Raw genomic sequence first — 12,416 nt, forward strand, 5'->3', positions numbered from 1 at the left:
GAAGCAGCTGCCAGGTCCCTGCATCCCCTCGGTGCATAGGTGGCCAGGGAGGTTCCACGTGCTGCCCTTGCGCTCGCACCCGCAGCCCCCATTGCATTAACTTCAATGGCAGTACTCTTGTGTTGAAAGTTAAACACGTACGAAGAACTTGCTCAATTGGAGCCTGTTATGCCAGCATCAGCCTGGTATAGCTCTAAATCCAGAGTAACTTCAGTGGAATCAATGGAGAGACCAGTGTAACAGAGCAGAATTGGGAGACGTTATTTCACGTAGTACAGTTGTGTAAACCAGGGGTTCTCAACCTTTCTCTTTCTGAGGCCCTCCCAGCAAGCATGCTATGAAAACGCCACAGCCCACCTGGGCCACAACAACTGGTTTTCTGCATATAAAAGCCAGAGCCGGCATTAAGGGGTAGCAAGCAGGGTAACTGCCTGGGGCCCCATGCCACAAGGTGCCCTGTGAAGCTAAGTTGCTCAGGCTTCTACTTCATCCCTGGGTGGCAGGGCTCAGGGCCCCGGGCTTCAGCCCTGCATAGCAGGGCTTAGACTTTCTGCCCTGGGCCCCAGTGAGTCTAACACTGGTCCTGCTTGGCAGAACCCCTGAAACCTACTCATGGTCCCCAGGGGGCCCCGGACCACTGGTTGAGAACCACTGGTGTAAACCAGATCATAACGCAACTGGGATGTGTCTATACTAGCCAAAGACAAGATGGTACAATCTTGCAACAGATGTAAGAACCTTGTTCTAACTAATGTGATTTGAACTCTGCTGCAGATAGGGGCAGCGTCAGAATAAGGCAAAGAGGAAAAATCCCAGCTGTTGGGTAGGTTATGGAACTGGTGTGGTCTGACAACTGAATATAAAATGAAAGGAGGGAAAAAAACAGGCAGCACAGAAAGATTTATTTAAAAAAACAAAAAAGAGATACTTCCTGAACAGCTCGGCACAGGGGAGCTTGAACTAAGAGGTTACATGATGGCCTGCCAATGGCAGTGCTCCAAGCTGAGCACTTTGGTGCAGAGGCTGTATCATGGTTTCGACATGCTCCTGATGATCTTATGTTCCTTCACGGCCTTCTCCCACTCTTTGCCATTTATCTCCTCCATGATGGTGCTGCGCATGGTGCCCTCATCCAGGCAGTGGGGGGCTATTCCTGGAGAAGAGGGGGAAATACAGAGAGAAGCTCTCCCTTTGAAGCCAAGGAGAGCTAGTCTCTCAGTTTCATGGGCAGTGAATCTCAGAGGGTGGTGATGGTGTCGATACAGCTGCAGCAGGTGAGAAACCGTAGATGGCCAGTGGCCCATTGGTCACAGTTAAGACTTACACAATAAGGAGCTGCTACTGAAAGTTGCAGCTTCAGATGTTCAGTACTTTAGAAGCAAGCTGTATGATGCACAGTTATTGTGCTACTGCTCTTGGCAGAGTGCTAATGGTCATCATGGTCAGTATACAAGAGCAGCAGGGGGTGAATTTGTGTTGCCGTATGTCTACCAGGTTTCTTCCCTGTTCTGTTTACCTACCATAACCATCTGGGTTAGAACGAGGAGTGTAAAAGCTCTGCACACCACAGGTCTTACAGAATGTGTGCTGGGCGCGGTGCGTGTTGAAGGTGTACGTTGTTATGTTATCAGCACCCTAGGCAAAAAAATACATGATGAAGGTTTGCCAAGTACCCAGAAATGGGTCATTTTTTGTCACTTACATTCCACAGGCTTGTAGTTAATAAATGTAAAATTGCAGGCACAAGAACAGAAGCCTAATTAAGACTAGTCTAAAATATCACCTGCTATGTCTTTATGTGAGTTAGAGTTAAGAATACTGCATGCATGCTATTTTGTTCCATATATTTATCTCCTTCCCCTACCCTCTGTGCTTTATTTTCACATACACCTTTCCGCCAGACAAACCTAACAATTGCCATGGCTTTACTTTCTGACCACTGAAATGCAGTCACTGAACTCTCTCTATTACAGCAGGTCTATTACAAAGTGCTTAGTTTTTTTTAAATGCTCCAAAGTAAACATAATTGGGGCTTTTCCTCCTAGAAGCAGTGGACAAATTTCTGTGTTTATCTGAGACCATCCAACTATAAAAGAAAATCAAATTAAATGATGCTAGAAGCTGAGAAAAATTAATCTAAAAGCTACAGTCCTCAGAAAACTTGGAATCCAAGAGCCTAACCTGGAATATGCCCTTGTAACAATTAAAATGTAAAAGAATTAAGCCTGTAATCAAAATTTAAAAATCAAGTTAAGGAAGTCTGAAGCTGATCTAAAATAGAGGCAGAATGCTTTAGAGCAATGTGCTTGGACCTAATCCACAGCCCAATAAGTCAAGACTCACACTGATTGCGATGGGCTTTGGCTCAGGTCCTTAGCCCATTAGGAGTATGAGTGTGACAGTAACGCTCTTTATTGTCGTCAGTGTAACACTGACTTAGCATATTTACCTGGTGTACACACCTCCTGGGGTGTACATACATCCCTGCCTCATCTTTTGAAGAGATATATTCACTTTTCAAACATGGAACTTCCCATTCTGAGACACGTTAACATACACATACAGCCAGGCTTCTAGGATCCAAATGGATTTTTCGTGTCTCCAAACACATCTCCTCAGACAGACACAGACAAATTTAGGATACAAAGTTGACCACCATCTGAATCTTTCAGAATCAAATATCTTGACAGGTACCCATACCCACTGCACTCATAAACCCTAACCTACCTTCAGCAGCTTGAAGTGTGAAGCCGGGACAATGAAGTGTCTGTTCTGTTTCTTTATGCAAATACTGCAACTGTACGAGGGGAAAGAAAAAGAAAAAAACCATGACTAGTCTATAGGCAGTTATAACCTGCAATGTAACAATCATATCTAGCCTAAAGCTCTCAACAAGTTAGATTTCACTGAAAACTATAATTATTTTTACCTAGTTGTCATCAGGGTGGATATTAGAGAGACAAGAGATTCAATAGAAGTTGGTCCAATAAAAGATATGACCTCACCCACGTTGTCTCTCTAATATCCTGGGACCAACACAACTACAACAACATTGCAAACATTAGGTTTGATGACAGGAGTGGACAGACTGCAACTATGGCATATGTATTTGTGTATGCGTCCATTCAGTCCAGAGACTTACGTTTCCCTGTAATACGGAAAGTAAGCTTATCAAAACTGAGAGCTATATAACTGTCTTCTCTCCACAATACAACTCTCAGTGGATAGATCAATGCTGAACTGTGGCCTTGAGAAATCCATGTAAAGTTTGCCAACTTAATCCAAATGCTACCAATATTAATTACTTTGCAAACCAGGGAAACAGATTTGTAGTGACATCTGAGCTAGAAAGAAACTAATTCTGAGTCTGTGGAAAGACCATACTGAAATTAGACTATTTTATAGGGCTTCAATATATATCCCTCACCACATGTTGGTAGTAATGTGTTCTCCGTTTGATAAGAGAATGCCAGGAAAGGACCAAACCCCACGACCTTGAGAGATCTGTTGGAAAGCATTTTGTTTTGATGATGTATAAAATGCAGGTCCTGAGCATTTCTGGTTGTTAAAACCTTGACAGTTTTTTTACAAGCACAGGTATGAATCATGAAACTGTAGCTGAATTCCAATGTAAGTTGTTGCATTCTGCTTACCTATATTTCCCTCTGCAGACCCATATGGAGCTGGTATTCTGCACTCCTTGTTGTGCAGAATCCTGTTAAACATCTGCCATGTTTTACTCCAGATATGGCTACATTTTAGTATTGGGGTAAGTGGTTCCTGTATGTATAGGAGTTTGTAAAATTCTGTATATATGTAAGATATTGTTGTTAATAATGATACTAAATATAACACTTTGCATGTGTTTAGAACCTTCCATTCATGGATCTCATTAAATTTATTTAGCTTCACAGCATCCCTGCAAGATATCCCAGTATTACTGTCTTCATTGTGTGGCTGAGGAAACTGAGGCATAGATATAGTAACTTTTCAGGATCACAGGGGAAGTCTGTGTAATTATTAACTGTAGTAGTTGTAGACTGTGTAGTAATAATCATCACATCTTACCAAATTGTAATGAGCAAGTCACTTTGATCTGCATTTACTCTTCATAAAGGACATTTAATATTTTCCGTATATAGAGCACTTGAAGTCAATGGAATTTCTCATCTGGATTTAATTGGACCTTGTATTAGGGCCATAGCTAGTATTCCACAAAATTTAAAAATGGGATATTTCTTTGACTTTTTTTATGTCTACTGTTTCTGGCCTATGAGAGGCAGATCTCATCCTCAACAATCTGCTAAAATTGCCTGTAATCACACACCTAGTAGCAATCTCAGTAAGGATCCCTGTAACGCCAACACTGCTACAGTCTCCCTGTTCTCAGCTGCTTTCCAAGCACTTGTTATCTCCCTGACAACTGCAGCTTTTGCCACAGCCTGACCCCTTCAGCTAGGGCATAAAGAAAACACAAAGTTGTCACTGTGCTGCCCAGAGAGAAGTGCACAGCACCTTCCTTTCTCTGCCAATCAGCACATTGTGCACTTGCAGAACCAGCACCAGAAATCAACAGTACTAACCTACTCAGCTGGGGCTGCATCCTACAGGAAATAGGTTAGACAGCGCTCCTGCTACTATACCAACTTCCAGTGGATTTCTGTTTGGTAAACACTTTGAGATCTTTAGATGGGAAGTGCTAGAGAAGGGCAAAATATTTGGTTATTCAGATTTGGGGATGGCAAAATAAATAAATAAAAAACACCCACTTGCAGTCAAAAATGTGCAGATCTGTTGATGCCCAAACCTCGAAGCGGATAGCTCTGCAGTGACAGCCTCCTGTGTACTTCACCAGGCCTTTGTACTCACTGGATGGAGAAAAGGCGCACGCACACAAAAAGAGAGGATTTGTGATCAGACAATTCTAGTTGGCCAAGGAAGCACTGAGATTTCATAGTGTCCAAGTCAGCTCTACCAGAGTCATTATCCACTCAGATTACTTAGCAATGGGGGCCAAACTGAAGCAGACCCACCTTCCCCCAAACACATGTCCAAATTCTGACCTCAGTTACAGTAGTGTAAATCTAGAGTAACCCATAGAATTCAGTCAAATTATGTAAGGATTACACCAGTGAAATTAAGACTAGAATTTTCCCATGTTCCCACCAATTCTGCTCCAGGATGATGTTCATTCTAGATAGAAAGCATCACTAACTTGCTTCCATTTTAGAAGCTGGAAACAGAGACGATAAGTAGGATTTAATTAGTTTAAAACATTTTAATATGTTTTTGAAGTCTCCCAGCTGCACTCACAGACTCAAGAAGCCTCTGCTTTTTGTATTTCTTTCACTCCCTTAGGACTTTGCCATGGTAACGTAGCTAAATCAACATGCTAGATCAGACACAAAGATACGAAGTCCCTTGCTTTTCATATTATCAATTGCATGTACTGACAGTTTGTTCAGATTTATTAATGGGAATACCAAAAAGATAACTATATTACACACACGTTCAGATGGGACAGCAGGATTAGAATATGAGCTTGGTAGATGCGTCACTGTAAACAACAGAAAAGAACAGGATAAAAGGATTTTTACTTCCCTTTCATGTGAGGTCCCTGAAACATGAACAGATTAAGAGTAACAGCCCACAGATTCCATGGGAAGAAAATAAACTCTGTGGCTCCACAGAAGCCAGTGTTTATCATTGTGAAAATGCTGACAAGAGGAATATTACACTGAATAATCATATGGACAGGCTTCAGGTACAGCAACTGTGGCACTTATGGGGCAGAGATTCTGGGGTGAGAAACTGCCGAAATACAAAAGAAAGTCTTTTTGAAGATAATTAAGTAGTCTGACTAAATCCAACGCTGTACTTGGCCCCTAAATCTGAATACAAAGCAGAGATATGTGTCCAGTCAGAGCTGCTGTATGTCTAGCCGTTACCACTTCTCTGGATGTGATTATAAGATGTGTGCAATGAACCTCCCACATTATTACCAAAATCAACACCTAGATATTACACTGATAAGCATTTTAGAAACACTTAGATAAATCTAAATGTAAGAGGTCTGGATAACACTGCCAGGTAACACTTATTTGCATTGCCATTAAGAATCAAAAGAAAGGTGGCTGGGTGAGCCTTCCAAAACCATGTTTTTGGAAGGCTTAGCCTCCATGTATTGGCTTGCTTATTGAGCAAGAAAAAGTTTGCTGTTAATTTCCCATAAAATCCACATTTTACTCTACACATGGATTCACGGAAGTCATTTATGTGGCTAAAGCAATACGTGAAGGAAAAACTGTGGAAGGCCCTACTGTCATTCTCTCTCCAAACCCAGAGAAGCATGGTTTGTAGATGTATGACCCTTCTGACTCCATTAATTATTAACCAGGCACTTATCAGACCACATTGATAAAGGTCCACAGGGAGCACTAGCCTGGCTCGAATCAGCATTTCTAATGAGGGTTTGTATATTTACATTAGTTACATTAATGTCCTTTGTCTAAAAGTACCTAAGTGTAGGTTTATACCAAACACAGAATGCAAAGATGGAGAGAAGGTCTATCAGGGCATCAGTCATGTGGGTTACACCCACCTGAGCCCAAGGGGGAGCAGCCCCCTTCAAAGCCACAGGGTAGATGGGGTCTAGGGGAGAAAAGTATACTGTCCTAACTCCAGCTCTAACAATCATGGGCCCGCTCCCACTGACTTCAGAGAGAGCGGGTCAAAAACGTACAGATGGGTCACACAAAGTAACGCATGAGAGATCCTGTCCAAAGCGATGCTGCACTCAGAGAGGCCCCTACCCCGGAGGCCAGGAGGGAAGATTTAAAGAAATGCAGGTGGGACCCAAGCAGCATGCAAACCTGCACCATCCCAACTGCAACGTGCACCAGCCCTTAAACGGCAGCAGCATGCCGCAGTGACAGGATAAGCTCGCCGGGGGGAGGGTCGTTTCTGCCCGCACCGGAGCGAATTGGAGAGACGCTGCCCTGCCTCGGTGGGAAGAGCGTAGTGCCTGGCGACTCCCGCGTCCCCCTCCTTCTACTCACAAGGTGTCCAGGAGGAGTCTGGCTGCCTCCTCGCAAGTCAGGCGTTGCCTCTCCTGAAACTTTACCCAGCGCTCCCTCTGCGCCCCCAGATCGAACCGGCGGAACTCCGGGGGAGGCAGCGGCGGCTCCCCTGGCCGCTCCCGGGGAGCCGCAGGCTTCTTGCCTACCCACGTGCTCTCTTTTCCCCGGAGGGAGCGGCCGGCAGCAGCCGGACACGCTGCGGCTGGGCTTCTCCCCCGAGATTTCCGTGCAGAGCCTGCCTTGGTTTTCCCCATGCTCCTGGCCCTGCACCCCCGTAACCACAGAGCTTGCGGCTGGGCCCCTCTGCCTTGGGGCCTTTTGCTCCGCTGTTGTGATCTGGAGTTTAGGTGCAAAGGGACACTCTGGGGCTGCTGCTTCAGAGTCCAGAGCCACGTGGACTGGGAGGGTTTGGAGCCAAGTCCTTGGGAATGAGGAAAGGTGGGGAAGGAGAAAGCTGGATCCTGCCAGTTTTTGACACCCCCCCTTCTCCCCAAAATTCCACTGCTTACACGGAGAACAAGCGTAACCCCTCCTATTGCATCCAGTGCCCAGATCCTGAGGAAACCCAGTACAACGGTGCCACAAATACCTAGATCACGCACCTGAATCCAGACAGTGATGAGACCCCCTAATTCTACTGCATAGACCAGGGTAGATGTTCCTTTTACACCAAACACATAACCCATCCTGGTTAAGGACACTGCAAATACTGAGATCTAGCACTTGAATCCTGCCAATTTTTGGCTCCAATCCCTAAAATTTCACTGACTGTACAGAGATCATCCAGGTTTGTGCTGCACTGATGTGCCAGGGTTTGGGCATGTGTGGGAGGTTGGTACAATAGCAGTAGCTAGTCTTGTCCGCCATATAGATAGTAGAATTTGGAGTGGTGGGGCCCAAAACTGGGAGGAGTTGGTAACATTAAGGTGGCTCCAGTGTTTAAACTTTTTCCGAGTGGGTCGTGACCCCAAGGGGCAGAGCCCAGTGTTACTTCAGCTTGAGGAATCTCATACCAGCTTTATCATCACCAAAGCCATACATCAAAGTTGGCTCCACTCGCAGACCAGTCACAGTGAGGCCCGGCCCAGCACTGAATGATTAGAAGGACTGGTCGTCAGGACTGAGCCATAGTGTGTGTAGCAGGAAAGCTTTGCCTGCAGCTATCGTGCGTAAAGAGGATTTCAGTCTCCAAGGCCATCAATCAATCTGACACCAAAGTTACCCCTTTTCAGAGGGCAGAAGAGCAATGGTGCTTCCCCTCAAGCTCTCAGCCCTTCTGGTGAAAAAAAAATCATATTTCTGAGACTCACGTTTTTTTTACTTCACTGAACTGGTCCAACCAGCAAACAATCTAATTCAATGGGAACCAGAATGAGCTCCCTCCAACCTCAATTCTTCCCTACGACCATCACCTACCTTCTCTTGTGTTAAAAATTCACATTGATTATATTTTAGAGCCATTTCTTCCAATGAACTGAGTTCTGCCCACACCTCCACAGACACACAGCAAGATTTGACTTGATCTGTTTTTCACAGAGGCAAGCTGGACAATTCCTTAAAGGGAAACATTCTCATATTTAAAACTATTTTTCTCCAAGGGTTACCTGAATCAGTCTGGGCTTTACAGCAAGAACAGCTGCTGTCCCTCTTTCATACTGTAAAAAAAGGGTGGAATTTGTATAGTTTTCAAGATTTTCCCCAGGAAGGATCAGTTTGAAATGCCACGTCTAGTTTCCAGAAGTGTAATATACGCTCCTAACATAGTATCACTCAGGTGCAGCTGGGCAGTGCTTCCTCCTGGGCTTCTGTGAAATCTAGGGACAATCCAGTTTGCTGGGCCTGAATTTAGAAGTTGTAGGCATCACTCCAGAATTCCCCATGTCAGCTCAGGTACTGCCACCTCTTTTTCTAGGGAGTCATTTTTGTAGGTGCAATGATCTGTTATCAGGGGTTCCTATGGAAGTTTGAGAACCAAAGAGGTGAGATCTTATATAAAGCAGATGTTTTGTTTTCAGAGATCAGGTATAATATTAAGCCTGGTGAATTAGAAAACCTTCCTGGACAGAAAGGATGATCTTGTATTTGAAGCACTGGACCAGGAATCAGGAGATCTGAGCTGTACTCTTAGCTCTCCCAGCATGTGATCTTCAGCGAGACGTATAGGCAAAAATGTTCAAAAGGGGCCATTGCTTTGGGGTGTCTCAATTTTTGGGTGCCCAAGATCAGACGTGTAGGCCCCATTTTTCAGAAAGGCAACCACATCAGAAGTCAATGGGGCTGAGAGGATAAATCAATTAGTGCGGATGAGATACTCTGACACTACAGCGATGAGCACCACAGAAAAGTCTATATGTAAGTAAGAGCAAGACTTAGTCTGTGGCTAGAGTTTCACTACTCTGACTTAAAGCAGCTGCTGCAGGCTGCTAGCTCCCAGTTATGACTGGAAAAAAAAACTTTTTTGTTTTTTCAGCATAACACCTCCACGAACAGCCGTTCTCCCCCCACCTGATAGTGATGACACATCACTAGTTATTTTAGCTGGGATACTGTACAAAAAAAAAAAAGGCAGAACTCCTACATGAATGTGGTGTCTGCAGTATCATGTAATATCACAGGGCCACACTAGCAGCAAGACCAGCCTGTGCAAGCCAACAGGAGGTATTTTTAGTTGCAGACTCAGCTGAACCATGAGTGAAGGCTATAGACAAACGGCTCCAGACAAGCAAATGTTACTAGGTGACCCCAAGGCAGAGGCTGAAGGAACAGTGTGCACTACGTTCAAAGCCTCCAGAGGAGCCAAATTCAGAGTCACTTCACTGTGGGGTAAAGACAGGGTCACTCCGATTGCTGGATTTATTCAGTCCACACATATAAATCCTCAGTCCTGAAGCAGCCCTGGTAGTGACCATTTTAGGTTTGAACTGGTTCCCTCCCTCCAACTTGTCCCAGTTCTTCACCTGCTCGCTCCCACTACCTGACTCTCTTCCACTCCATCTCCAGTACCAGAGATCCCACCCATTCCTTCCTGTGGCTCAGTTCCTTCCTTCCACTCAGTCCTTGGTTCTAGAGACACCTTACACACACACACATTGGCTCCTTCCCTCCATCCTAGCCCAAGAGACACCCTGCACTCTCCCATCACCTGGCTGTCACTATGCAGTGTCCATCTTGGTATCTGCTCCAAATTGATAACTGTTAGGGGGCTTATTCCTTCACCCACTTACTTCCCTGGTCCTTCTCGCATGAACAGAGAGCAACAATACCCAAAGTCCAAAGGTGCAAACAATTTGATGTTTATTGGGGTGAACTTCCAGCAAGCATGATTCCAGTTTCCTTCCTTAGTATCCTCCTTCGCAGCTCTGACACCACAGAGCCTTACACCTGTGTCTTTGTTCCCATTCCTGCCCTTAGCCAAACATGATTCCAATTTCCTTACTCCCATTCCCTGTTCCCATTTCCCCCTTTAGCAAAACATGATTCCAATTTCCTTACCCACATTCCCTGTTCCCATTTCCCCCTTTAGCAAAACATGATTCCAATTTCCTTACCTACATTCCTTGTTCCCATCTCCCCCTTTAGCAAAACATGATTCCAATTTCCTTTCCCACATTCCCTGTTCCCATTTCCCCCCCACACACACACACCCTCACTTCCTGATTGACTGCACACTATATAGTAAAACTTGAGTTCTGCTTTGCTATACCTTAACCAATCATTTTCCTGAAATTTAACTAACCAATCCTAACATATTGTAACATGATTATGTAAACAATTATATCCCACCATTTTAATTAGTTTACACCCAGCAAAATTAATTATACAGCAGACAGGAACAATCACAGTACCAGACAGAGATTATACAGACAAACAACAGCAAAGTGGGAACTATAATGACAAAACAATACAGAAGTGAGGATTTCACATGCCAGCTATTGATAAGTGAGTTCTTGCCAGACAGGATGCTATTAAACTAAGTTTCCTTTTACATCTTCTAGGCACTTCCCTTTCTCTGGAAGCGATAGGCACTATCAGGACAGGACTGTATTCCTAACAGCCCAATAGCACCTTCTTTCAATGTGACTAGTTTGGAATGTGAGGATCTGACCATTCGCTTCCCAGCTTATTGCTGCCTCTGCTGCTTAGCCAAAGGCCTTAGCCTAAGCATAGGGCCTCAAACTGTCACAGTAAGAGAAGGCCCTTACACCGGCAGACAGTGATTTTGATTCTTTCTTTTGTACCTCTATAACTAGTCAAGTGATAAGAATACACCTAAATTCTTAGAGTATAGGCCTTTACAGACAGACCTGAATATCTATATCCTAACAATAACCATTGTTATTGTCTATAGCCTGACTAATCCTAGAAAAGGGGACTTGTCACATCCCCTCATGTTTAATGCTAAGACACGCCCAGCAAGGCAGTGGTGATTCAGCATTACGTATAGCTGACGTTGTATACAAGCCTGTTTAAAACAGGTGACACCAGTGAGTCCTGTACAGCATGTTTCAGCATAAGCAAGAAATTAACCCTACTTGCCTAGTTTAATGGGCTAGAATAATTAACACTGATGGGATCTGCATGCCATGAATATGAAAATGAACCTTGAAATCCGTAACAATAAGCTCACATCCCATTTTAATTACGGGAATGCCACTAACCTGTCATTGTTGTGTAAACATTAGGATGGGATATATCCTTTCATTATAAGTATATCCTCACATCCTGAAGAATTCCAAAGCTTTTTACAGACCTGAAGTGATAATACATACAACATGCAGGGATCATTTCACCCACATCTGGTATACAGCCACCTGTGATTTGAAACATGGCAGCTCTTTAATAGCACACAGTAATATTGCACAGCAGTTTAGGACAGGACATCAGGAAAAAAACAATATCTTTTGGCCCTGCCTACCCTGGGATTAGAAACCAGGTTGCCGTCTTTCCAGAGAACTGTGTTTAACCATAATTCTTGATACAAGGGTTCCCATGGTCACGGTCAATAGAGCTTTAGAACTAAAGAATAAAATCTCAATCAGGAGAATATATTACATTTGTTTAAAAAAAAGCACTGGAAGATTAAAAGGCACCAGTCAGAATTGTGCAATTATGACCTAAAAAAATCTTATGACTGAATATCTGAAACACAAAAAATATATGTGATGCAACAAAACATGGGTGGATGGGAGGGACTGTAAGAACCTATCAGCATTCAAACTGGTTTAATTAAAAAAAATTTCACCGGTAGGCTAAACCTTCCATACCAAGTATTGGCTGGGAGTGGATTTGTCTCACTTGGGTTATACCCCAAATAAAAATTTGTGTTTACAACTTAAA

At 43.9% G+C, this 12,416-nt stretch overlaps 2 protein-coding genes across 3 annotated transcripts in view; one reads left to right on the forward strand and one right to left on the reverse strand.

Annotated features, from left to right (window-relative positions):
* The window catches only part of PIGL (phosphatidylinositol glycan anchor biosynthesis class L), a 92,290-nt gene extending 88,361 nt beyond the window's left edge, over positions 1–3,929 (forward strand). For both annotated transcript variants that reach the window (XM_075120932.1, XM_075120930.1), the window contains one exon: positions 3,672–3,929. In XM_075120932.1, coding sequence (XP_074977033.1) covers positions 3,672–3,722 — 51 coding nt within the window. In that variant the 3' untranslated portion in view covers positions 3,723–3,929. The remainder of the gene's footprint in view (positions 1–3,671) is intronic.
* Positions 886–7,439, reverse strand: CENPV (centromere protein V). The gene is made up of 5 exons (XM_048824147.2): positions 7,059–7,439; positions 4,770–4,868; positions 2,728–2,797; positions 1,521–1,635; positions 886–1,153 (listed from the first exon to the last, which is right to left on the reverse strand). Exons 1-5 carry the CDS (start codon positions 7,331–7,333, stop codon positions 1,029–1,031), a joined length of 684 nt encoding a protein of 227 aa, XP_048680104.1. The 5' UTR covers positions 7,334–7,439; the 3' UTR covers positions 886–1,028.
* Positions 7,440–12,416: the final 4,977 nt, after the last annotated feature.

Source organism: Caretta caretta, chromosome 17, assembly GCF_965140235.1.
Source record: "Caretta caretta isolate rCarCar2 chromosome 17, rCarCar1.hap1, whole genome shotgun sequence".
Lineage (NCBI taxonomy): Eukaryota > Metazoa > Chordata > Testudines > Cheloniidae > Caretta > Caretta caretta.

Coding starts and splice junctions, on each gene's coding strand:
- CENPV (XM_048824147.2), bottom strand. CDS start 7,333: ATGGGGAAAACCAAGGCAGGCTCTGCACGGAAATCTCGGGGGAGAAGC. Junction 2,798..4,769: donor CTGCACATTTTTGACTGCAA/GTGGGTGTTTTT, acceptor CCCCTCGTACAG/TTGCAGTATTTGCATAAAGA. Junction 1,154..1,520: donor TTCTAACCCAGATGGTTATG/GTAGGTAAACAG, acceptor CCTCTTCTCCAG/GAATAGCCCCCCACTGCCTG.